Source organism: Anomalospiza imberbis, chromosome 4, assembly GCF_031753505.1.
Source record: "Anomalospiza imberbis isolate Cuckoo-Finch-1a 21T00152 chromosome 4, ASM3175350v1, whole genome shotgun sequence".
Taxonomy (NCBI): domain Eukaryota; kingdom Metazoa; phylum Chordata; class Aves; order Passeriformes; family Viduidae; genus Anomalospiza; species Anomalospiza imberbis.
In genome coordinates, this window is record NC_089684.1 from 44,573,646 (window position 1) to 44,600,903 (window position 27,258).

At 48.8% G+C, this 27,258-nt stretch overlaps 1 protein-coding gene across 3 annotated transcripts; it reads right to left on the reverse strand.

Moving 5' to 3' along the window:
* Nucleotides 1–904: 904 nt before the first annotated feature.
* Nucleotides 905–26,328, reverse strand: SCARB2 (scavenger receptor class B member 2). 3 transcript variants are annotated; one of them, XM_068188220.1, is made up of 13 exons: nucleotides 17,833–18,005; nucleotides 12,804–12,961; nucleotides 9,258–9,405; nucleotides 7,930–8,118; nucleotides 7,248–7,339; nucleotides 6,883–7,002; nucleotides 5,904–6,082; nucleotides 5,621–5,739; nucleotides 4,897–4,970; nucleotides 4,073–4,124; nucleotides 3,339–3,497; nucleotides 3,093–3,163; nucleotides 905–1,812 (listed from the first exon to the last, which is right to left on the reverse strand). In XM_068188220.1, the coding sequence occupies exons 1-12, from the start codon at nucleotides 17,947–17,949 to the stop codon at nucleotides 3,134–3,136; spliced, it is 1,437 nt and encodes a 478-aa protein (XP_068044321.1). In that variant the 5' UTR covers nucleotides 17,950–18,005; the 3' UTR covers nucleotides 905–1,812; nucleotides 3,093–3,133. The 3 variants fall into 3 exon arrangements, with proteins under 3 accessions (XP_068044321.1, XP_068044322.1, XP_068044320.1); XM_068188221.1 differs by lacking the exons at nucleotides 3,093–3,163; nucleotides 17,833–18,005 and adding an exon at nucleotides 26,214–26,328; XM_068188219.1 differs by lacking the exon at nucleotides 3,093–3,163 and having other exon boundaries at nucleotides 17,833–18,004.
* Between the last annotated feature and the right edge of the window lie 930 nt (nucleotides 26,329–27,258).

The following is a 27,258-nucleotide window of genomic DNA, read 5'->3' on the forward strand; positions in this document are numbered from 1 at the left end:
ATTTATGTATTAGCCTATGCGTGTTGTTAGGGATTATAAGTATTTAGAAATAGTATCAATGATAACTCTTTTTCAGCTGCTTGTTAATATAATATATGTCAGCTTAAGCATGCACCGTGATGCTTACATAAACAGTGGTGTTATCAATATAATATCTCTGTATCACTTACGGAAATAATAGTGTGATGAATGCACTGTGTTACAGACTTGAGCAAAACATAAGATGTTAAAAAAAGAGGCTTTTGTGTAACTAAGAACAGTGTAAGGCCATCCACTGACCAACCTGTCCAAGTGATAACCGTGACACAAAACAGAGCACCGGAGGACAATTAGAGATTTAACAATCACCATGTTAAATTTAAGGAGGACACACTAAATCCTTATAAGGGGATGTGAAACAGCAGGCAGGAGGCACAAGAAGAAATAAAATACATTGACCTGACACCCAGGATGTCATGCAGAGAAGCTGGAGTGTGAAGAAGTCAGACAAAGGAGTTCCCAAAATATCAGAAACACTGTCTGTATACACCGGGGTGTTCTTTGGCTGTTGGCCAGGAGCACCCCAGCGCTGGAAATATTGTCCTTTTTTATCCTATTATTATTAAACTTTAAAAAATTCTAAGCAGTGAATTCTGGTTTTCACACATGGGCAGGGCCACCTTCCACTATCCCAGGCTGCTCCAAGCCCCGTCCAGCCAGGCCTTGGACACTTCCAGAGATCCACGGGCAGCCGCAGCTGCTCTGCAAAATCCATTCGAGGGCCTCTCCACCCTCACAGGGAAGAAACCAAAGCAAGAGCCAGGAAAAAGACCCCAAACCAAGGCCAAGCAATGCAAACCCCAATGCCCCTCTTTAGAAGACAGTTACACACTTTAAAAACGCATTTCACTACCCAATGGAAACATTCCTCAATGAGAATATTCTTTTAATTGGAAAGGGGGAAGGAACCTTGGTGACTTTTAACACAAGCTTCTGCTTGACAAGTAAAAAAGTGTCAGGAGTTCTCAGGACCCTGTCCATAACACGGAGGGGTGCTCCCATCCCAAACATGCCAAGTCTGCATTCCCAGCAAACCCCCACAACACCACCCACCGGCTGTGTCCCCTCCAGGCCAGGAACACCGCTGAGCTGTGGTGCCTTAAGCTGCAGAACAAACCCCACACCCGAAGGATAAAAGCCTGGCTAGCAAGCAGAGTGGGAACACTGTGGTGGTCTGCACGGAGAAGCACTTGCAGCCGCTGGCTCGGTCCCACGCGGAGCTGCAGCTCTGGGGCGGGTCAGCCGCACACGTGTGCTGTGACAGGAGCAAGCACACCAGCAACAAACACTCGGAGCACGCTGCAGTGAGGACACATTATGGACAGGGCGGCACCCGGCCCACGGCCTGTGTCCCTGTCCCGGGGGCCATCCAGGAGCCCGCTGCGTTCCTAGAGGGCCGTCCACGCTCCCAGGGCCCTTGGCAAGGCCACCTGTGTCACTGTCGTAGGGAATCAGGCCGGCTTGTGGTTCTGATCCTCTGTGGCTGCCAGTGCGGGTACGAACAGAGGGCAGGGCTGAGAAAAGCGGGATCTGGAGCAGTTTGCAAATGGAGTTTGAAAGCTGTAACGTAGCTGAGAGAAAAGTCTCCTCCCTGGCTGACAGCGCAGATTCCCTTCCACCTCTGTCCCACCAAAAGTGATGCTGGACACGAGCGTGGCTCCACAGGGAACACTTGGTGTTAGGTCAGCTCTAATGGTTTATTCTCCAAGCTCACAGGGGGAATAAAATCTACTAAGACGTCCTGATGAGTGGGGACCTCTCTTCTTCTGTGCTCTGCAAGGACAAAACCACAGCAAGTGAAACACAGCCATGAGAGACCCTCCACCATGGGAAGCTGGGCTGCCCAGACTCCAAGCAGGGAAAGGAAAAGCTCCTACTTCTAAAGACAATTCCCTCTAAGAGAGCCAGGGCTGCACTAAGGAAGCACCAGAGGGTTGGTGGCAGCTTGGGCAGGGACCTGGGCAGCTCTGACACAGGAGGGAAGGCAAGAACCAGCCAGGGATCACAAGAAGAGCTGCAGACTGCTGGATTACCTCTGTTTGCCGGAAGAGCAACAAAAAGCAAAGCAGGAAAAGCATGGAATGCAGGTGTCCCTTTGTTACTTTGACCCCTGCAGAGTGTTCCAGCACATCCAAGAGAGCTCATTTGAAGCTGTGCATGTAGGGTGGGGCAGGAATTCCTAGGACAGGCCTTGGGCAGTGGGACAGATTGACATTCTGGCTGAGCTGCTGACAGCACAGGCAGGCTCAGAAGGAAAAGGAAAAGGAAAAGGAAAAGGAAAAGGAAAAGGAAAAGGAAAAGGAAAAGGAAAAGGAAAAGGAAAAGGAAAAGGAAAAGGAAAAGGAAAAGGAAAAGGAAAAGGAAAAGGAAAAGGAAAAGGGAAAGGGAAAGGGAAAGGGAAAGGGAAAAAGGAAAAAGGAAAAAGGAAAAGGAAAAGGAAAAAGGACCAGTCTCTCCCGCACAGGAAACTGAAGTGCAGTCCCATGGGGATGGGATGGCAGTGGATCCCACTGATCCAGGGGGGTTCCCCAGGCACAGAAGGAAGTTGTAAGAGCATTTAGGGAACACCAAAGACAGCAAGCCCACAGCAACTATGAGGACAAAACAGCCTCCTAGAGAACCCAGGCTATTCTTCTAACCAAAGGCTCCACACTTGGTGCCATCTGAACCCTGTTATGGTGAAATGCTGGCATCAGCTTTTGCCCTGACAGGCACCTTAATGCCAGCATGTCATCTTGGGACAGAACTGCTCATAAACAGATTTACAGACTGTCTCGTAAATAGACAATAGTGGAGAATACTTCCTGCTGCTGTCTGTGCAATTCATCTGTTCTTTGGCCACAAATTTGCATTATGTTTCTGGTAAATAACCCACTGGCACAACAGTGGATTCTTATACAGCAGTTCTTCTGCTGAGAACACTGACAGCAACTAAATCTGTCCTCAGATATGGTGGAGTTTTTGCATCTTATCCTTCAGGGTCCTCTAGACAGGCTGATTTATTTCACTACTGTTGGCAAGGGAATTGGGCACAGAGACAGGACCTGCCTTACCAGGCTTCTCGGATTAACTCCACTCCTTTGCTTTGGCGCGTTTATTCTGAGTCTATTAACATTTCCCCTCCCTAGAAAGGTCATTCCCAACAAAAACAATATAAAAACACATGCAGAAAGACACCAAGAGGTAAAATCAACCACAAAAAAAAAAAAAAAAAAAGAAAAAAAAAAAAAAAAAAAAAAAGAAAAAATCAAATGCAGGCAGATGGACAGCAAGCAAAGTCAAATCCAAGTGCTGCTTACCTCTTCAGTTATCCTCTGGGACCTGCACACCAGCACAATGAAAACAATCCCAAACACAATCCCCAGAGCCATGATTACAAAGGGGATTCCAGTCACAACACTGGCTTCCAGCAGGACGTGCCTGAGTTTGCTGGCAGATGCTTCATCAATCAGAACACTCTGGAGAAGAGAGAGATGAAGAGGAAATGAAAAAAAAAAGTTTATTTCTGTGCTTCCTATAAGATCACTTTTGTGAAGGGCAGGGAAACAACACTCCCACAACTCTCCACCACTGCTTCACTGCTTCTTGACATACTTCCCCCCTAAAATTCTTCCAGGGGCAGAGGGATCACCTAGTCTGTATTTCAAATGAAAATAGGAATTTTTAACTTTTGGTTTAGGAATGGAACTAACACCAATTGATTTGGTGATCCGACTACAGCACAGGAATATTCACAGCAGATGACTCAGAAAAAGGTGTGATCTCCTGAAGTACTGCCTCTGTCTGAGCACCCCTTTTCCTCATGGCCAACTCCTTTGAGTTTAAAAGGAGTGTCTGAGAGTGTTTGGCAAGGCTGATATTAACACTACAGTAAACAGCAGGAGGGTTGTCAGTTAAGAAACAGCAACAGCTTCCTAGCTATTGCTGTACAAACAACAAGGAAATCAGCATTTTCTTTTCTGGCTGGCTCAGAGGGTATTTCTGCAAGAATTAACATGCCACAATGCTGGAAAGACATAGCAGAACTATTTACCTCATTTATATACATCACTGGGAAAATCAGCGTTCGGATGTTGCCGGTTTCACTGCGTGGAAAACAAAAATTATGGGTTTGGAACTTTTCCACCTGAGGGTTGTGAAGACAGATTATACAAGAACAATGAAGGAGGAAAGTGTCCCTAAGAAACCTCTGGGCTGTTTCTTTTTGCTGTGGATTTTCACCTCCCTGCTGGAGTAGGACAATCTTGATCTCACAGATGAATAAATTCTGGTTTGGGAGCAGGGCATATTTTGGGACTTGGTGGGCAGTGAAAGACAGGGATCCATCCAGGGCTCATTAGTAACTGAGTGACAGATTTGTGCCAGGCAACAGGAATTGAGCTAAGCTGATGTTTCAGGTTACTCCTACTTGTAAAACACAGGAACTACTGTCCAAGTGACATGGGCACAACAGCAAAAATCCCCCAACTGCTGGCACATGTGGAATCCCAGTTCAGGCAGGACCTGTGTTACTGTGACAGCTCCTGGGCACTGGAAAACAAGCCTGAAGAACACCACTGAGTCTTTCAAGGGGACTGGGCAGATAAAATACTTGTGTTGTAGTTATTACAGCCAAGCTGTAGCAGTAAACATCAGGAGGACTAGCTACCACTCAACATTCTTTATTCTGCAGATGGAATTACAGAATCTGTTTCATCTGTGAGAGGGGAGCATACTGCCCCTTAGAACTGAGATTCTATTGGACTTCTCTCTCACACCTGCTCTCTCCATCCCATATTCCATCAGAACGCTGCAGAAAAAATCATGCTGAATATCAGTTTAGATATGAGACTCCATCCAGCAGCAGAGAACACTCACAAAAATTCAGGTAATTTTCGGACGTGAACGTTGACCTGCATCCGCTTGGCTGCCCGCAAGACGAGCCCTGTCAGCTGGGAAATAAAAGAGATCAGTGTTAAAAAAAAAAAACAGCAAAGGTGAAAGAATGAGAACTGTGAGAACACAGGAAGAACCTGGTACACACCACACAGCAGGATCTACATCAGACCTTAGGAGCGGAGCTGTGGCATCTCCTCCTGCTTTAGCTGCACATAACAGGCCGATGAGCCAGAGCACTGTTTCTGTAAACCAGGCAGGTCATGACTGTGCTCTTTTCCTCAACCCACATTTGTCTGTGGGGGTGTAGAGATCACTGCTGTACTGGTTTTAGCTGGGAGAGAATTAATTTTCTCCACAGCAGCTGGCATCAGGCTGCGTTTTGGAGCCGTGATGAAAACAGCGTGGGTAACGCAGGGATGTTCCAGTGATTGCTGAGCAGTTCCAGGCCTTTTCTGTTTCTCACACTGCCCTGCCAGGCAGTGGGTGGGTGGGTGGGGTGAGTGAGACACTGGGAGGGGACAGGGACAGGACAGCTGACCCAAAGTACCCAAAGGGATCTCCCATTCCATCCAGCATCACGGAGCTACCACAGATTCCTTGAGGTCAACGGAACTATGCCAACACCCATCACACAAGGAAGTGACCTAAACTCAGGTGCTTGGATCCATTCACCTACAGAACCCTTGAAAAAGGCTGCACTTACGGGATTGATGTCCAGAAACGTCTCATGGTATTCTTTTCTGGGATGCATGCCCTCTATGTCCTCTACAAACTTTGGATCTGCCTGGTAAAAATGTGGAGCTGACAGAAATATTGGAGCACCTGGAACGTGAAAACACTGAGTCACCACCAAAACAAAAGGCCGAGCAGGACTCAGGGAAGCCTTGGAGGACCTCACAGCTCTGAGCTGTTTACAGAGAGGGGAAGGGGCCCTTGTGGAGCTGCGAAGCCCCAGTGGCCGTGGGACAGACACAGCTGGACCGTACCCTGCTTGCAGACGCTGACGTTGAGCACGCCGGTGCCGGGGCAGTTGCCGGCGGGCACGCAGAAGCCGGCATTGGCTGGGTTCACCGAGGTGTTGGCAAACACCATGGAGGAGGGCACAAAGCGGAACGTGGGCACCCCGGCCACGGCTCCCGAGCTGTCGTACACCAGGAACAGGGACCTGCAGGGAAGCAGAGCAGGACCAGGCGTGTCAGGCCGCAGCAGCACTGACCCCAGCTGCACATGTCCCCCTGCTGATGCCCATTGTCTGTCCCAGTTTGCATTCCCACCGCTGTCTGATCAGCAAACATACATCTCATCATCCTGCTGCTGCACAAAACAGACGGTCCCCACGCCACTGCTGCATGCGGTGTGAGTGCTGGTACCTCTGCTGGAAGGGACCAGGAAAGGAACACTGTCGTGGAAGACAGAATAATCTGGCACGTGCTGAATTTAGCCTAACACGCGTCTGTATTGATTTAAATAATTCCAGGTCGGTTCTGTTCTTCGTGCACCGGGAAATCAGCAAGAGGGCAGACAAGGTGTTACATAAGGAAGGAAAGCACAAGATTTCCTTGTACATTTCAGACAGCATCATGTAAAGTCATGAATCTCTGAAGAGGGCAACCTGGGCTCTCTGAAAAAGCACAGCACAGATGAAGACTTTGGAGGAAAGAAGCTTAAGGAAAGCTCATATAAATCCTTCCATTGCCCTTGTTCCTAGCCGTGCAGTCCAGTCCATCCTTGCAGTTTTCGTCCATATTTTCACCTCACAAATCTACACTTTCAAATAACACATCCTTAACTGCAGATTAGGAGGGCTTTTTGTAACTCTCATCCTTCCCACCACGAATAAATGCAGACCACTGTGACTGTTAAATGAAATCACAGGAGGAGGACCACCAGCCTAACATGACACCTCAAGAGGAATGGATGCAAACGCTCTGCTTTGAAGCCTGAGTGCCACTGTCTTCTCCTTACCTGCAGAAATCAGAAGAAAAGATGTAAATGTTCTCATCTTTGCTGATCAGCGGGTGGAAGGATGTCCCATCTGTGCCATTGATCATGTTACATGACTCTGTTGTCCACCAGCTCAAGGACCTGAAGAAAGGGAAGCACAGAGAGCAAGGGCTAAAAGATGTCCAAGCAGCAGTCAGGCAATGCCAGCTCCTGGCCTAGACAAACAGGAATCAGACCTGTACAGGGCCAATTCCTCCTGCCTCAGCTCTGCTAACGAGAAAAGGGATTGAAATGGGTTTTAAGTTGCACTTGCATTCTCTTTAAACTGGCACCAGGCAAGCAAGGGGCAGATTGTGACAGAGGCAACAGTACACTGAGAAACTTACTCTTTTCCTTTCCACTCCACAATCCTGGAGAAGTTCAGGTAGTTAGTTTCCCCACTCAGGAACACATATTCTCCATCATCAGTTCCGTTCATCTGCAAACAGATGCAGGAGCTTTCAGTGGCTCCACTCATCCTGTGGCACCTGGCTGGTCACTGCAGTGGGGTGGCAGGAGTTGAAGCTGTCACCACTCCAAATCCACCCCAGGAGTGATGGACTGCCCCTGAGATCTGTGCAGTTCATTGAACTCCATCCTGAACAGGAATGATGTGGAAGTGACTGGGCAATATCCTTACCCCTCCCAAAGGCAGGAAACACAACACCAGATGAGCCTTTTCTCTCTTTGAGAGCTGCCCCTGAATAAAGAGTTCTGAGGAAGAAAATAACCTCACAGAAATAACCTCAGCACTGCAGATATGTCCAAGCAGCAAGGATTTCTCCCAGACCAAAATGACATGCAAGCCAGGAATGGCTCCAGCACAGAATTAACATCCAATTTCAGTCAATTACTAAGGAAATCAGGACATTTGTCTGGCAGTTTGCACACATGGCCCCACAAAGCCCATGTTATTCAAGTGAGTACAGGCAATAGTGGAGGATGTTGTCCTTGGAAAGCTTATCCATCCCTCCCATCCAGTGCCATCATCCCCCAGGGACAGAAGCAGCAGGCATGGCCATCAGTTACCTTGCTGAAGAGCCCAAAGACGGGGTCGATCTCGGGATGCAGGACGTGGATGGTGGACAGCAGCCTGTCCTTGTAGCCCCAGAGCAGTTCGTGGACGCTGTGCACGGTGAACAGCGACTCCTGGTACAGCAGCAGCAGCACCTCTGTGGCAAACTGCAGAGGGGTTGACCTGGTCCACTCCATGGCAGTCTGCCAGGGCATTGGAATGAGGGAGCAATGGTCAGATTTGCTGGGCAATAAATGATCAGCTGCATGCAGGCACAGACGCTTTCCACCACTGCACAATCATTTCCCCAAAATTCAAATGTTTATTTCCTTTCCAGCTGACAAGTGGGCTTACAAGAGGTCTTCAAAGAGGTCATAAGAAAAGGAGGGCATTTCTTTGGGCTACCAGCCTGTGGTTCTTCTCGTACTGCCTGTTACAGTACATCACAGCCATAAATCTGAAGGAGAGATAATCCTTACCACCATGAGATGTCTGGGAGGAATTGAAAATACAGGGTCTGTATTGTCTACAACTTTCAGTAAGCTGAGTCCTATCTACTACTATATACAGGGCATTTCTGGACTCATTTGTAAAGTCAGGCATTTTTGGAAATGCTGGGGAAAGAAAAGTTGAAATGAAGGTAACCTGCAACTGAAACTAAACCAGGATGGAGAGAAAAGGCTGAATAACACCCCCAAGTATCTGAGTACAGGCTGGCTGCCTCTGGAAGCTTTGACAGCTTGGGAACTGTTTGTTCTCATGCAGTCCCTGTGTAAGACCAAAATAATGGTCTGCCTGTGATCACCACAAGACTCTCTTTCACCTTGCGCAGTCTGGGGGTGCATTTTTGACTTGAATACTCTGAGAGGTTCCTTTCATTCAGCTCTGCCTGGAACTGCTCTACTGTAGTTTGTTTCTGGTTTGAGAAGCAGACTTGGAGGCAGCTTCTCCAAGTTTGACAAAATAACCGCAAGCACTCCCAACTCCCTCACACAGAAGTGGGAGTTCCTCCTAGGCATTTGATATCACTGATGCCCTGGTTTCACTGACTCATGGAAGCCCAGCAAGCCTGATTTCCCCTTGTCCCTGGAGAGTGTGTGATCACATAGCACCAGAGGAAGGCACAGGCACTGCAGAGGCGTGAGGAAAGGGAGGAACAAAATAAGCCCTCCACAACAGTCCAGCCCCAAACTGAGACCAGCATCTGCCCAGGACACAAGCTGCCTCTCTTGCTCTTCCGTCACATTCATCTACCACAAAGGGAGAGTCAGGATGAAGCAACACACTGCTGCTTCTGAAGTGTGTCAGGATGAATTCCAAGCAGGAATGAAAGAGAACTCACCACTGCAGGGATATTTACTGTCCTGATCAGGTCCACTTCAGGGTCTCCCACTGACTTCTCAGGTTCAAATACGTAAGTCTTTGGGTTTAGAGCAGACACTTTGGTTCCATTGTCCAAAAATTGGACATGCACTCTTGGCCTGTATTCCCTGAAAGACAAGAGTTTGTTCTCTAATTGAGTTAAACAAGTAGACACAGCATTAATCACAATTAACTTATGGCTGTTCTACTGCTTTAAGCACATAAAGGGTGGCATTTCCAGTTTTTTGGAAGTAGATTCCCTCACTGACACAAACTCCCCGCTGCATCTGCGTGAGCTGAGTCAGACCTCATGGGGCGTTTCCAAAAATGCCACCCTGTGTGTTAATTGCACTTCATATTTTTGCCTCATCTTTAAAAATCTCAAAGGAAGGACAACAATTTCAGACGGCTCAGAAGGATTTAGAGGCACCATATATGAGATTGCCCTGAAGTCCAGTTTGCAAATGAAACTTTTGCCTCTGCTGCAGGCAAAATCCACTCCCAGAAAGATGCAGGCTGCTTGTGTGTCATGGACCTGACCTAAGAACCCACCAGAATCCTTCTGCTGGCTTCAGAGCACGTGGCACTAGGGCTTACATGTGGCACGACCACAGAACAAGCCTCATTTTAGTTCTTCTCCTTTAATTCTCAAGCAGGAATCCTGGGCACGACAGAAATTCAACTGAATTTTTGCTGTTCATTACCCATGGCCTGGGAGGTTGCTGCTGTTCCTGTCTAAGCACACAGACAGCAGGATAAAACTCAGGATTGCTGACAGACCGGTCCAATTGGCAAGGAACATCAAATGCTACCTGCTGGCCCCATGAGAAAGTCAGATCCTAATTACCCTGACACACATGTCAGGAGCACAAGTCAATTTCCATTGCCATTAGCACTTTACCAACCAGGATTCTGCAGCTGCGCAGAGCAGACTGACACACACGTGGCTCCAGCAAACCCCAAAAGGGAAATGGCAGCGGGCTGCTCGCCGCCTGGCACACGCAGGAGGTGAAACTCCTCCTGCTTCCTCAGCCTGCAGTGACTCAGGAGCCTGCTGACTTTCACATTTGCCTGGGCAAATGTCAAGTCCCAAGACGTGAGGGAGAATTGTTCTGCCAGATCTTGTGCTCTGATGTTCTGCATTCAGTATGGATCGAGATGGTTCTGCCAGATTGCACTGGATCCATCTGGCTGCACTGGATCCATCAGTGCAGCTTCACAACAGGCTGCATTACTCTGGCTCAGCTTTCACATCTAAAGCAAACTGGAAAGGCCTGTGAAACTACTGCTATTAGAAACCAGCCACTTCTCATCTTCCTTACCCTAAAGCTGTCTCTACCACTCCTCAGCACGCCTGAAACACAGGAACATTTTGGTCTGGCAACACTTCCAGCTTGGCTTGGCAAGACCCTCTTGGACAGCAGTCTGTTTTATACCCCAGGGCTGGAACTGAGTGGCTGGAGATGGACAGCGGTGAAATGCCTTCCTAAAATAGGCCAGGAGTAACCTGAGACACCTCTCCAGCTCTAGAGAGGAAAATAATACTCCCTGATGAGGGATATGAGTAGGAGGCTCTAAGATGTTGAAGTTAAATGTTGTAAATGAGTGCAAGACCATACAATATTCCAGCGTTCTTTGGGACTCAGTAGGCTTGGGCAGATAAGCAGCTTGAACTTTGTCATTACTTATTTTACATGCTGCCCGTTCAACTTCCAGGATTTAAAAACACCGGCACTACTATGTTTTTGTTACAGAATCTGCCTCAAGTGCTTTACGATGTATGCTGGTGAAAACCCTGAGCTGCAGGATGAGACTCTCTGGAGCCCTCCCTGTCACTGACTGGATTTTTTCCCTCTGCTTGTCGGGCCCAGTTCACTCCCAAGCTTTCCCCAGACACCCTGTTTTATAAAAACACGCAGCCAGGTGCCTCACATTAGGGCATTTTGGGTGTTCTGCCACGTGCTAAGGCCAAATGAGGCTTCAATGCTTTGCTACACAGGGCCTGTGGAGCCAGCTGGAGGTTTCTTCCCTGGCTGGAGCGGGCAGTGTGGCTGGAACACGCCTCCTCTCCTCCCCACCCACTGCTGACAGCCTGCTGCAGCCAGGCTAGGGTTACGAAATCTGCTGCAAGAGAGCTCTCCACTTCCTAACTTTCCTTCTTCCTCTATGGAGGAAGAGCAGAGCACAGGGAAATCCTGTCCAGACATGCCAGAATGAGGCTAAGCAAACCAGCCAGAAGCAGCTGGAATGTGCAGCCTCTTTCATTCCCTCCCTGTCCCCGCCAAGAACACCTCAGGGAGGGCTGGCATCGGGGACCCGCTTGCAGCCAGCCCTTGGCGTGGGATGCAGGGAAAGGCTCTCCCAGTAAACCAGAAGCTCAGGCTAGGCCTCCCCTGGGGCAGGGACGAGCCCAGCCACTACAGCACCAGCCCCATCCACCCTGCTGAGTTCCTTCATGGACAAGGTGCAGCTTCCCAAACCAGGCTGCATCAGATACCCAGGAGAGACTTGGAACTAAGGAAAGGGGAAAGAAGAATCTGGCAAAGAGGACTTAATTCCAGCCTGTGTGGTGCTCTGCAGCTTTGTGAACCCTGGAGCTGGTCCTGTTCATCTTCCTGACACTGAACATATTGCTGACTAATGCCCAGTGTTATACTACACACACCTGAAGGAAAGCTTGGGAACTTGAGAGCTTGTGGATCATCTTTTCTCCAGCTCTACTGGCTCATGTAATAGCAGGGATTATGCCAAAGTATCACACAGAGTTTGCCAGGACTAAACAGACAGAAGTGAGGGTGACAGCCAGGAATCCACCTTCTTGCTGTGGTGATGAGTTCCCCACAACACCAGGACTCTCAGGACCACAGCCCTTCCTGACTCCTGGCTTGCACAGCTGCAGGCAGCTGAGCACAACACAGCTCTAAAGGAAAACTCGTCTGTAAGGGGACTTCCAAATCTCTCCATGCCACACAGGACAGCTCTAGGAGCTGGACAATATTTAACATTGCACGTGGCCTTAGTAAATCCATCAGTAAAAATGAGAGATAGGTTTAAATGCTAAGCAGGTTTTTCAATGAGGGTTGGCTTAGGAAGACCCTTTTAGTACCACCCTAAATGTTTTCCTGGCCACATTTTACCCATGTGGATGGTGCAACTCCAGCTAGGAACCAACTCCTTAGTGAGCATGAATCACACTTCTGTGCAACACTCCTCTCTCCCAAGCCTCCCAAACACCACCCAGCTCACTAGACAGCAGGCCAGGATGCATCAGCTTCCTCTGTGTTCAGGAGTGAAAAGAGCAGCACACCAGCAAAACTTGACCCAAAATCTGACAGAAGTCACTGGCTTCATCTGAAAGCAGCTGCAAGTGTCAGTGCTGTCTGGGTGGGCTGTGACCATGCTCCCCTGGATAAACCTTCCCTCACACATTAACACCTAGGTTTTCTCCCAGAGCAGGATCTCAAGCCTTCTGGATTCCTCACCCAGCAGAGGTCTTGCGGAGTGCGGAACTCCTGAAAGGTCCTACCTGTAGGTGTATGGTCCTATTTCCTCTACGAGAGGAGTGGCGCCTTGGAGCACTTCCAAAGGATTTGTCACATTAAAGAAGTAGAACTGCATGTAGACTGGGGGGGGAGGGTCCTCCCAGGCCTCAAAGGTTTCCGTGCCGTTCTTCAAGACCGTTCCCTGAAACAAGAGAAAGGCACATCAGCTGCTAATGCTATCATGCTGCGTGGTACTGACAGGAGAGGAATTCCATGCCCTGGGAACAAGCACAGGCAGTAAGACTCAAGAGACACCCCAGTTCTAGATCTGCTTTACTTTGGAGCAGCTCACTCAATATCAGCCAGCCCAGGCACCTGCTCCCCTGGCCACAGGCCAGGGACAGCACTGCTTGGTTTGTAGTTCCACGTCTCCCCAAAGATAATTGTGCCTGACATTTTTCAGAAGGGAGACTGACCAGCTATTACTCAGCAATCCTGTCTCCTTTCCTGCATCAGTAAAAACCTCCACCTGGTGCAAGACACCACAGAACGTGCCAACATTATAGATAAAGTACAACTCAATGTTGGGAGGCCAAAAGAGTCCTGGCCTCGGTGATTTCTTTGCCCAAGAATGTCAGATTCCAACACAGCTGTGCGATTCTGTCTCCCAAGCAATTAGACTTTGTTTTTCAGTGGCCTGTGAGCAAAACTGTGAATGACAAATTTCTTTCACATGGGCACTCTAGGATTTGTGCCTTTCCAAGGTCTTGGAATAGGGGAAAGATTGTTTGCCCTCTATCTTTAATTTCTTTCATACAGCAAAGTCAGCATCTGCTGCAGTCAGCATCTGACACGGTGCATCAGTCTATTTGGTAACCAAGCTATAAACCATTATTTTTTAACAGAAGCACTTAGGAAATGTAGCACTAATTCCCCTACCTCAGTGAAACCCTTTATCAGTATATACATGTTATATGGAAAGTCACAACCCCACCTGTCATGTACAGCTCTGCAATAGACGTCTCACTTTATTACCAACCCATTCTGGATAAAATTCACCCCACCTATAAAGCATCCCCATCACCAAAATCAAGGCTTTTCATGTAGCCACAACTCTGGAACTGCTTCAGTGGTCACACAGAGAAATCTGGCTAGCAGAGTGAATGTTCAGGAATAAACACAAAGAAAACTCTGTCTTTGAAAACCACATCACCTGTAGGCGGAAAATAGGGAGGAGGGGAATGATTTGCAATTAAATGGCTCTCATCAACACTCATTCTTCTTATTCTTCTGAGAAAACAAGTGGAATATTGTGAGTGGAAGCTCAGAAGCAGGGCAGGCTGGACAGCTGCCAGCTCGTGGTCAATGTTCACGGGGTCTTATCAGCCACACTTGCCTCAGGACTCATTCTTGGCCTTCCCACTTAAGGAGCCATTTTCTCTCCATGTGGACTTTAATTTTGGAGGATGAGATAAAGAGAAGGCTGTTTCAAAGACAAACTCATTGGCAGGAGCTTGGCATGGCAGCAATAATGCTGAATGGCAGCGAGATCCAGCCCAACTGGTGCCACTTTGCACTTGCAGCCTGCTTTCCCCATAGGATTAAAACCTATGTATTCTGTGCACACCTCAAAAATTAATGTTTTTCAGACAAGCTTGAGGAGCTTGGAGCACTTCTCTGGAACTACCAGCACCTCTTATATACGATTTCCTACACAGCCTGATGCTTTTGATCCTGTTTTCTTATGATTGATGCCAAGGAGACTCATCTCTGTATTCACTGGACATATTAATTGCAGATTTATTTCTTGGATTGCACGGCACAATTTGCATCTCCCACAGAAACTGTCTATTTATAGCTGTGAACAGTAACAGCAAATCCAGATTAACAAACTTCTGAGCTGGATTCAGAGAGACTCCCAAAAACTGTCAAATAATGAAACATGGTAAGCTCTTCTCTTCTGATTTTCACCCAGTCTTACCAGGGATCAGTCTATCACAGGATATTACAAGGACATCAGGGCTGATGTGCCTTTCTTTTGTTTCAGGGCTTCTCCTTTCCAAGTGGAGTCCATGCTCATTTCCAGTGTTCCAAAACATCCTTCCTGCTGACTGTATTTATCAGCCAGCCCTGAACCTGCATCACTCTCCTTTGCTGCTGTTTCCTTGCCTTGACTGTGCTTTACACACAGGAAATAAATAGGGAGCTTTCCCTCCCAAATGTAACAGCTACTGGCAGTGATGGTGGGAGTGGGAAATGGTACTGAATATTTCTGAAAGCTACACAGAAAATTTAATTCCTTTTTCATTTTATTTCCTGGAACCTCTAAACATTTTAATTCAAAGATGCACTTTCACGTGTCCATCTATGACAGAGTTTAACTGCAACTTGTTAAGGTGATGGGCTAAGTGTTCAGACCAGCATGAACAGATCTCTCTACTCCTGCACCTCACCTTGGGAATGCCCTGCCCCAGAGGAGCATCCCAATGGATCCTTCAGCTAGGCCTTCATACTAAACTCTCCCGAGAGATCCAGTATTTTGCATTAAATAACAACAGCAAAAAATGATCAACACATCAGCTAAATCAAAGGAGAAAACATCTTCCTTATCCTTTCGGGCCTGAAACATTCCAGCCAATTCAGCTCGAGAGATGGCTGGTGACAAGTCCAGTGGAATTTCAAGGGGTTTGAAGAATAAGTGTTTTCTAAAATTCTCAGCCTAAGGGACGTGGTGTGAAGGAAACATCCGGGCCAAAGGACTGACTGACTTCCAAGTTTGAAATGAGGAGCATAGCTCCAAGATTGATTATGTGTGTATGTGCATATATATATATATATATATATATATAAATATATAAAATATTAGGTTGTTTTCACAACCTGCACATCTATGGCAATAAATACACCAGCATCTCCCCATGAGAGGGCACAAAGCAACCCCACTGGCAGCTGGAATGCCTTTCTTCTGGAGAAGTTTAATCCCTGTTCATTAGAGATTTTTCCCCACTCCTCTCTAGAGGAGTGCTAGGCCCTGATAACAAACAGGTTTTGGAATTCTGCTTGGGATGGTACGTTTAGTTCACAGAAATTTAAAAAAATAGCAAATAAAGAATAAGTTGATGAGATTCGAATACCTTCTGCGAAAAGTGCTGCCAGTGTTCTTGTCACAACACATCTGCCCACTGGTTTCCAAGGGGGATGTGAAGTCTGACAGCAGGTTGGATTCCCACTCTTCCCACACCCTGCCTTTGGCTGGAAAGGCTGCTGCACACAACCCCCTGTGAAGGCAGAGCCATCCCCAGCCGCTCACAGGTGCTGGCTTTGGAGACACAGTTGCTTCAGCGGTTCCAAAACACAGCATTCCACTCCAGCTGCACTTGAGACTGCAAGGACAGCCCGTCACTGCAAGGCAGCTCTGCTCCAGGACGCCTGGAAAGCCCTCACATGAACAGGGACTCCATGCAAAAGCTCAGGTCTTGCCCCATTCCAAAGGCAAATTGAGATTTGTCTATTTGCACAAGATTTTCTAAGCTACACACACGGTTACACAAGAGGCAGCAGCTTTCCAGACTACACACAACTGAGGGGAAGCTCACGTGGGATAAAGCAAAAGTGGAAAGCAGCCAGATCAGCAGAGTGACTGGGAGCACCCTGCTTTGGGGCTGAAAGCTGTGCTTCCCCCGTCTGGGGGGTGTGGCTCCTGCAGCAGGCCCTCAGGGACCTGGCAGCTCTTGCACAGAGCCGGACACCTCATTCCCTGCAGTCCAGATGTGTGCCAGCACGAGCCGGAGAGCAGCAGGCAGGAAAAGCCTGAGCTCTGGAAACTTTATCCTGCATTACTGCAAGGCCTGCTGAGCGAACACCAAGTTGCTCTTACATAAGTTGCCCCGGGGAAGGAGCAGGCCGCCGGGAGATAATGCGTGTAAGGAGGATCACGCCTAATTCCCGACAGTCCTGCTCCAAAGTACTGCTTCCACCCCACTGCTCTGGCGGTAACAGCCAGGAGAACACTGGAAGCAGAACTTCTGGGATGCAGGGGAGGGCAGACTCCTTCCCAAGGAGAGCCAAGATCAGGGGGACGGAGCTGCACTTCCAAGTGGCACAACCTGCTGTAAAACTCACTGCCAACCTAAAACCGTGCTCGCTAAACCAAACCAATTTGAGACAGTGCAGGTCCCATGGTAGAAAATGCTCCCTGTCAACAGCCCAGAGGAAAGAACAGTAGGTTAAGAGACCACAGATAATCTGGTCACCACTTAGACAACAGCACTGGTCAAATCCCTTCATCAGTTAGTGTTCCTGGCTTCTCTGTCAGAATAAGAACTAAGATGATATTCCTCAGATAGAGAGATGATTAATTGTTCATTTACAAAGGAATTCCAAGAGAGTTACTGACACAACTGACCTTTCTCACTGGGCCACTGCAGAGATGCACAGAGCCACTCTGGGAGAGAAACAAAAGCTCAGGCAGAGCAGGAGCAGTGCAGGCCTCTGCATCCACGGCAAGGGCAGGATGAGTGTCCCCACGTGTGGAACAACACGGTGAAATGCCTGGCTGCCATCACCCAGCCTGGGGAACTGGGAGACACCGTGTGTTTCAGCCCACAGCACCTCTGGCCCTGCTCCAGAGGCACCAGTAAATGGAACAGCAGAACAAGTATGAAAGCTGCATGCAATTTATGACAGAGATGGCAAAAAGAAGGAGTGCTTTAGGTGGCCCCTGCTCCCCTCAGGTGCTGCTGCTCTGGAGAGGGCTCCTTCATACAGCTGCTGCCCCACAGCCAGCAAAGCTGCCTCAAGAAGAGGCATTTTTACCCATCCTCACCCGATTTTTACCCAGCCCAGGGACCAGTGCAGCCTGAGCTCCATTCTGAGCCCCAGCTCAGCCAGGTGGTGCTGGGCGGGGGCGGGGGGGGGGGGGGTTCACAGCCCAGGGATGCTCCTACCCACTCACCCACCGCTGCTGCAAGGAGGGAGCCAGCCCCCTCCCCTCTTCCCTTCCTCCCTCGGCTATTTTCAGACGGAATAAACCGGTAAACAAGGACCGAGCCGGCGATGCGGCAATGCTTTTACCTGCTTCACCTGCAGATCCACCACCGTCTGGAAGACGTGCGCGACCAGCAGGGAGATGCTAGCGATGAGCAGCGTCATGGCCAGGACCCCCACGGTGACGAGACACAGCGACTTCATGGCTGCTGCTGCTGCTGCCGCCGAGCAGGGACCGCCGGGGCTCCGCCGGGCTCGGGCTCCGGGGGCGGGCGCACCGCGGGCCCCGCCCGCCAGCGCCGGGAGGAGCCGCCGCTCCCCGCCCTCGGCGCCGCAGCCACCACCGCTCTCCCGGGGATGCTCTGCTGTCCCGGGGGATGCTCTCCCGGCTTACCGGGGTCGGGACAGCGTATTCCAAAGGATCGGGGGATGGTTCCTGCCCGCAAGGATTCCTGGCACAGCCGGAAGCCTCGTGCCCGCTGGGGATGGCGCTGCTGGAGCGCCTCGCTCGGCGCGGCGGGCAGCGCCAAAGGGCGTTCTGGAAAACAAGCGGAGGAATTCCACACCGAGATTATTGTGGGAAGGCTTGAAGGGAGCGTGAAGCGCCTCTACACTGAATTAGGCATCGCAGGGAGCGGATTCTGCCACAATTCCGTGCACTTCAGCTGCCACTAACACACTTAAACCGCTCTTGAAAAAATAAATCACAGCAATGTACCTGCTTTTTCAAAAGCCAGTAGGATGTTCTGCTCCATTTTCCCACCCATAACTGCCAGCAGGAGGGAAAGACACCTACAACAGGGGCTTTCCAGCGTTGGATGTCATGCCAACCCCTCTGCCCCACGGCCTTCCTGTGGCACAAAAGGCAGGCAAGCCCTGCGACACAGCGCTACCATCCCACGTCCCATCAGCAGCACCAGTGTTTCCCAAGTCACGAGTCAGCTCCCTCGCCAAACCACGAGGCTGGCAGCTCGCCAGCTGCAGCCCGATCCAAGTAATACCTTCCTGAGCAAGAGGACAAGTGGCCCTTCAAGTGGATTTCCTGCTAGGATGGACTGAAGCATCTTCTCCTAGAAATACTTTTTCCTGTAATTGTGATTACAGCAACAGTGTTATGTTATTATGTGCCCTTTCGGATATTTTTGCTTATGAAAGGTTCTGAGGTCACATGTCACAGCTGTTTGGAAAAACAGAATTTTTGTGGTTCCACCCATGCAGTTGAAAAAGGAAAAAAAAAAAAAAAAAAAAAAAAAAAGGGGGGGGGGGAAAGGTTGTTCTGGCAGCTTTCTTTCATTTAGATTCTCATTCCAGAGTGGTGTTCCCAGCCCTGTTGCATCACCATTTCTCCAAAAACCAAGAACCAGAATACATAATTAGAATCTGGTTTTGAAGGCTAATTTAACTACAGCAATAAAACCTTCTGCTTAGAAAGACTCTTCTGTGGGATTTCTGTCTCTGAAACCATAAACCTTCTCTCCCACTGCAAAATATTGTAGCTGAACCTTGCACAGGTATTTATAGATCAAGTAAAGATTCCTACAGAATTTGGGGTTTGATTTATCCAGCTTTTCTGATTTTTCCACAAAAATCTACTCATGTGATGCACAGAAGCACATTGTTTCTCCATACAGATTTTCACTATAGATTCTCAGAGTGAATTATTTTCTTTATTTTGGCAAGAATTTCACTTTTGGAAGCCTAGGAAGAAGCCATGATACACTGCAAGCACTCCTGTGAGGAGTGGCTCCACCTCTGGAGTGCAGCCTGGGAATGCAGTGGGTGCACTGCTGGCTCAGGGCACAATCGTGTGTTCTAATTACGGATCCCTTAAACAAGCAGGGACACATCTTCCCTTTGCAGCATCATGGTGATGTTACTGAGAGAAGAGGCAGACAAGGCCCACATTCTGGAGAGCATGGACACGGTGAAATTGTCCTTTCCCATGCACTGGAATATCTTTAATAAACATAAAAAGCCAGATTCACTGAGGTGGTGATGTGGCTCCTTCAGTTTGTGCAACACCAGGTGCTCGGCTCCTTGGGAGTCCATGCAAAGCAGGAAAAGCTTGTAAGGGAAGGAATTAGGAAATCACACAGCACAGTATCAGCCAAATCAGAACAGATCCCAGAAATCCTTAATCTTCCTCCTGTGGTTTAGTTACTGTCAGACATTTCTCCCGAGGATGTTTGATGCTGCCCACAACAGGGCTGGAACAGCACATACAGAAGGGTGGGGTACTGCTCCTTGTCTCTTTGTGTGCATCCCTGGCACTTGACTGATCTCTGGACTTTGACATCCGAGACAGGAATCGTGCTTGCCCTTACTTAATCACCTGCCACTGCTGACAGACCTGTTCACACCCTGTCTGACTGCATCCAGGCCCTGCACTGCTTCCTCGGGAGCTGTGACCTCAGGGCACACAGAGACACCAAACAGCTTCTCCAGGACCCAGTGTAGTTTCACCTCAACGCTGAAAATGCAGTTCTAACTAGAAAAGTGCTTCACCTGATAAACACACTACCAGTTTCTGTCTCATCTTCAATTTGGGTAGGCTTGTCCACTCATCTGCTGCTGTACGATGTTTGCAGTCTGCTTCCCTGCATGGATCTGTGGTACCTGGCTGCCCAGCTCACCCACATGACATAAAACACAATACAGGGAACCTGCAGGTCCTTCCCACTCCCAGTTTGCTGACAAAGGGCCTGTGCTGGCTGCAGTTCCACAGCAAGGGCCAAGAAGGACAGCAGCACAAGCCTTACATGCAGGGCACGCTCCCAATCCTGGAGGAGCAGATCTTGGGAAACACCCAAGTGCATCAGTAACACACAAGGAAAAGCTTTCCAGAGGCTTTGCCCTTCTGCTTTCCCTGCACAGCTCACACATGTCCTTGTCACCAGAGAACTCACACACACTGTGGGTATCTAGTACTCTATGCTTAATTAATAAAACAACATAATAATATAGATAATAACAATATAACCTAATTATAAGATCCTCATTTCAGCTGAGAGTTGAGACATTTCTGAAAGGTTTGTAACTGGGTAGTGATTACATTTCACTGTCTCAAGCTTCAATTTCTTCTTCCCACAGAGGCAAATTAATTGCTGGCAGGAAAGCAGTTCACTGTAGGGCAGAGCTACGCTGCAATTACTGGGTCCGTCAGCGACCTTGGAAAGGGCTGGGAGTAAAATTGATGTTTTTTCTAAGAGCAACCTTTGCTCTTGGGTTAGAACAGTGCTTGACTTCCAGATTTGGGACAGTGACATCTCAGGAAATGAGACATTTGCCTGCAATAGCACTTAATTTAGCTTCTGAGGAAATTATTACTTTTAACTGTTATGAGATTAGCAGCAAAAATGGTTTTCCCTCTGAAATTTGGCCCTGAACCTCTTATTTTTGACACTCCCCAGCTAAATAACCGTAGCCCTCATGGATTGTAAGCCACTCACACACACCTGCATGTGGTAACTGTGATATAGGCACATTTTGTAATCACACAAACACAAACACATTCCTCATAACTTCAGCTGTACCAAAATTAGCAGTGCAGCCACTCACACCCCTCAGCTACTTCTGGCTGGGTCTGCTGCTCCCCTGACTCATCTGCTCATGCAGCAAGAGCCTCGTGACTCGGTGGTGCCAAGCTGTGCTGCCAGCGTGGGACTGAGCGGCGCTCCAGGCCACCTTTTCCTCTCCACCAGGATTGCTCCCCTCGTGCTTTGCCAAAGCTGAATCCCTCATTCCAAACACCTCCTTCCCAGCACTGGCACAGAGCAGGGCTGGAGCCCTCCCTGCTGAACCAGGAAATGCCTTCTGGGGTGGGAGGATGTCACCAGTGGCTGTGGAACAGAGACTTTGCTGGGAAAGGAAGGCCAGGAAGTGGCAGGGCCTGCACTGGGATGGACAGGAGGCTCTGGCAAGTGGCACTGTCTGGGTAGCTCACACAGGTTTCCTGAGGGCCTGGCTTGCAGTGCCAAGCCCATCTCATCGGTGAAGCTCCTCCTGTCAGAGTTTTACTACCTTAATTCAGGTTTTAGCTTCTGCAATGCAGATTGCAACAGGAAGAACGCTGTCTTTTGAAGTGCTTGATCTGATACTCTTGAGCATTGCCCACAGAGACTGACACAGTTTTCCAAGCCCTCAGTTTTCTGTACAGCCCTTGAGGCAGCTCCAGGATGAACCAGGTTTACTTGTTCTGCTGCTGCTGAATGCTGCAAACACCCCTGGACTACTGGGAACATCCTCTGCACGGCAAGGGATAAACACAGGTGTGGAAGCATCCAGGGAGGAACCAAAAACACAAAACACAGCTGATATGAGCCCATGCTGTTCCCAAGCAGTAGAGCAAAGGAGAACCTGGCAAAAAAAAAAAAAAAAAGCCTGGAGAAATGCAAAACCAGACCAGGATTGTGTTCACTCTGGCCTTACAAACAAGCAGACAACAAAGCCCAAATCATCATAAAAATGTGTCTCTGTTTTTATTCTAGGGAGATCTGTAAGGAGTGGGCAAGGTTACTGACACACGTGGCTAACAGAGTCAGGTTAGTCAGGCAGGCCAGGTACTTTATTAGTCACACTCTTCCCCATCAATATCTGACACTGCAGAGCAGAGACTCGACCCTCTAGCCTTGAAAACCTCTCCTGGACATGACAGACATTATAAAGAACCTCTCATTCAAACAAAATCCATGGTGAACATGCACCTTTTCCCCCATAGTCTGGCATGCATGCCTCCTAAAAAGGGGAGGATTCCAGTCTACAACCCCAAGGGATGGACACTCCAGCCCCCGGCCCAGACCTTCCCAAAGGGAGGGGGCAGAGAGAGACACCTGTTACATTTAATTGCCGCACTTGGGACTTTGAGTTTCAACTTGCATCTATTTTTAAGGGAACTGCATGCACTAGGGAAGGCACATTTAAAATGGGCAAACCAATGGCACACGTTTCCCTCACCTGAGAGTCCTGTCCCACATAAGTGCCACTCCGACATACAGAGGTGAGGGATGCTCCATGGCAGAAACTCTAGGAGTCTCATTTTCATCTTTTTGTAGCCTACTCTTGACTGCTTTTTGATTTGCAAGAGTTCAAGAGCAGACTCCAGCCCTTAGAAGGTCTGCTGCTGCATTAAAGCCTAGACACACACTACCTCTGCACTCAGTTTTACTGAAAAAAGGGAGGTCTTGCACAGACAGCCAGGGATTTTCACTGTCTCTGCTGACTGCGTTTGAGAGAGGCTGCAATCCTACAATCAGTCTGCTTTGTTCTGAGTCTGTCTTATGGCACAGCCTGAGATCTTCCCCCATTCCTGAAGTAAACACAGAGATTGAAGGCTGCAATTAGATGATCTTGCCAGCCTGCATCACATTATGATTTACTCGGGCGATCAACTAACTCTAATTAAAATTCTGCAGTGTAAGGATCTTCTAGCTAGCAGCACCAGTGGCTCCAGAGCAGCACAGCCAAGCTCTCAGGAGCCTTCCCATGCACAATACCTGGGGTGTCCGTCCTCAAAGTGCACCAAACCCGCTGCCACAGATGAAGAAAGACCAAAAACTCACATTGGAAGTCTCTCCCTGATTGCCAGTGTCCACTGCATTTAAATGCACACTTGGTAGGCCCAGCATGAGTCATCCTTATCCCGCAGCCACTGGAAAACAAATGCTTTGTATGTCAGCCCGGGTACAAACAGCTCCTGTCTGCCAGCTCAGACAACGGGGCTGTGTGTGGGACAGCCCTCATCTCCCATCCCGGGCCAGGGCAGCACTGCCCGAGGGCACGGCAGCCACCAGATTCCCTGGAAATGTGTCAGAGGCAGAGTTCTCAAGTGACAGGTTGGGAGAACGATGAGGGCAATGTTGTGCAAAGGGTTAAAGGAACAAAGAGTATCCTAGGGGTCTAATCCTGGTAGGGAGGCTATGCAATCTCCTCCCTTAGGATCTGTTTTCCCTGTACCCCCCTCTCCCTGAGGGCAGTGCAGAACCAGGCTGCAGCACTGGCTCTGAATCCCTGCTGAAGGCAAAGCTCTGGGCCCACGATGTGGGTTTTATCCCAGTGCAGTAAACAAAATCCCGGGACTGTTTGGGTGGGCAGGGTGCCAGGCTCCCTTCAGGACAGCTGCTGACAACAAAGCTGCCTTCAGCTGTTTGTATCATCTGCTCAGCACAGAGGGGGCACTGAGGAAAAAACACTGAAGGAGAAAGGGAAGGCAAAAGGTGCCTGACAGCTAAGCCAAGCAACCCAGCATCCTTTGGCTATTTCTAGGTCTGTGCTTCTTCCAGAACCCAGCTCCTCTGTCCCCATTCCTTGCCAGATCCCAGGCTGCAGCCCCAGTGCCCTATTGCACTTGGGTGCCTGCCAGCCTCAATTCTGAGTATTTAGCATCTTAAATATAGGCCAAAAGCAGAGCTGGGCCCCAGGATGGGAGCCACTAGGCTTCAGCACGGTCTGCAATACCTTGTGTAGGTCAGCTGTGTCCCTTGGCACCAAAGGGAACACTTTGGGGAAGCAAAAAATGTCCCTGCCATGGTTCTAGCATGTGACCCAGGCCTTGGGATGAAGCTACTGGATCATGTGCTGGCTCAGGACCTGGCCTGCCTTCTGACAAGACTGTGTGGAAAAGGACTTTTTGCTTTCCCCTGTCACCAGACCCAGGCAGCACATGACTAAGTGACCAGTGACATCCGCCCCCACACACTGAACCAGGGAAAAAGGAACTTGCAGGGACTGATTCAGAATGGGACACGCAGATTTGATGGCAGCAGAACTGCACTTCAGGGCACACTGAAGATCCCTGCTGCAGCCTTGTTTTATATCCCTGGCTTTTTATTCCAGGGAGCAAAAATATGTTCCACCAGTGAGGGCACCTCCCTGCAACTCTGTGATGCCAGACCTGTAATCAAACTCAGGACATGAAGACAAGCATTACCATCAGAGCTTGCAGACCATTTGGTAGAATCCTTTCCCAAGAATCCCCACAGGGTAAGCAGCCAGGCATCACAGAAAACATCCAAAAAACACCCCCATTTTGAATTAAATAATGTGATTTATAAAACAATACAACTTACTTGTAGCTTTCAGCAAAGCAGCATCTCAAATATGGGGGCATCAAGACCCATATTCAGAATTTCTAAAAAGGTTCGGCCTAAGTGAAAGAAAGGGTGTGAAATAACACCACACTTCACCTGTCTTTCATGCTGCATTTCCTATGGGCCTGACCATGGAAAGAATCCACATGGAAGTCAAAGCATGATGTCTCCAGGATGTGAGCCAACCATGAGAGGCTGTCAGTAGGATTTTGCTGGGAAATCTCATTTATGATTTAATTCTTAAGAGCTGCTAAGTACCACAACTTCAGTGAAGTCTGAGACGAGCTTGAGACAATTTAGCCAAATATATTATACTGTGGTTTATGCCTGGGAGGAGGTAAAAAGCAACAGGCACCAACCAGTGAAGGGGCACCTGGAATGCAGGTGTACCAGATGGGGAAATGGAGAATGAGGAACAACAAAATAGAAAGTGAGACTTGCACAGACTGACTAATGAACTGAAAAGGCTGGCAAATAATGGCTCATGGGAAACAAACTGAGGAGGAAAAGGGATGTAGGGAAAGCTGTCATTGACGCTACTGTCACAGCACAGAAATCCAGAGAAAGTACGGGAAATGCAGCAAGAGACTGGTAGGGCAAGCAATAAGCTCTACCCCAAACCCAAGAAGGAATTCCAAGGCAGATTACTATGGCTAAGTAGGAAAGAATGGCCTTAGACCTCTTAGATGTTTTGAGTCAGCTAAGCAAGGATGAAATGCATTCTAACAGGGAAAAACAGCAGAGCAAACTCAGGATCACAACCCATGCCCTTAAAAATAAATGGAAAACCTGTGTGCTCTGTGCTTCTCAACCGGGGTAAGACCTTTGGGGGTGACATCTGTGTCCAGGCTGGGTCACTGCTTTTAAAGAATGGCACCAGGCCTGAAATGGACACCTGAGGTCCCTTTTAGCTGCCTTCCAGAATCTCATGGCTCATAATGGAAAACAAGTCTGGATCTGGGGTGTCCTCATTACTAACCAACCACTTTTCACGGAGTTAATTGCAACTGAGTAAAAGCATCTCCTCTCTGTTTGGGAGGGAAGAGCTTTTCCTGCCAGCCATACTCCTCCTGTGCCACCTGCTGACTGCAGTGCAACGCTGCACAAGAGTGTCCAAGGAGATGTGACATGGCTTCTTTTAACACCTGACTCTTTCCAGTTAAACTAGAAGAGAAATTCTTCACACTGAAACAATCAGTGGTGCTGAACATGGCTATACCTTGCAGCTACTGCAAGGGGTAACTTCCAAAGCACACTGCTGCAGCAAGGGCACTTGGCATCTGTTCCAGCAAGAGCTGCCTGTGGCACTGCCAGATGAGCCCACAGGACATCCACAGGGAGTAACAGGGCTCCTGGATTTCTATTTCTTTCTTACTGACTCACTTTTCCATTTTGTTCTGTTGCAGAACTGGAGGAAGCACCATACACACACAAGGCTTTAATAGCATTCTCTCCCCGGGATCAGACGGTGGCCAGCCTCACAGGAGCTCCCCAAATACATCCCCAAGTGCCCCTGTCAGAGCCAGGACAGTGGGACAGGAGCACACGGGTCTGGCTGAGCAGGTGCTCCGTTTCTCACTGGAGATCCCCTGTCACCACACTAGGTGGCACAGCTGACAGGGCAACAGAGCTCCTGTGAGACCCTGCCCTTCCTAACAACACCTCTGGCTGCTGCCTTGTCACAGGGCTGGGAAGGTAAATACCCACCCTCCTGTTTTGGTTTTGGTTCTGAAACGTGGAAAGGTGTCAGGCTTGAGGCTCCTGATCTTGGGCCAGCCAGCTGGGAATTCCACACAGTCAGTGTGGCTTTTCCAAATACTCTCCTACTTTTCCAATGTCCTCCCACTTGCTGAGCAAACAATGGTGCAAAGGAGCCTCGTTCACAGAACAGTGCTCTCCAAAGTAATGCTACATCAGGAATGACTGCAAGGACAAACCGAAGTCTTGAATTAATTAGAACTAGAATTATGGCCCTGAGACTTTGAGAATTTGTTTCCTTGTCTGTCTGTTTTACAGACAACATGTCTGATTCTGATGAAAGCTTTAAAAACAATATCACAGTTGCATTTTGGAGCATTTCTGTTTATCTGCTTTGGAAATCCTCCAAGGAGACAGAAATCTCCAAGTTGTACAGGCTATGAGCACTTGAAGAACTCCTAGAGGGGAGGGGACCAAAGCCTTCAAAGGGTTAAGTTACCATCTGCAATAGTCCATGCATTTGCTTCAGAACAGGAACCTCAGCCCCCAGTGACTCCTCTCAGTTCTCCCCTCTCCAGTATCTCTGCTTCCAAGTGATCAGCAATCCAGGAGTTTCACCCTTAGGATTCACCGAGACCCTTGTTTAAAAAAAAAAAAAAACAGACAGCAAATGAATCCCAGGCTCCCTGAGAGGAGTTGCAGGGCAAACAACTCAGCTGCTGCCTGCACT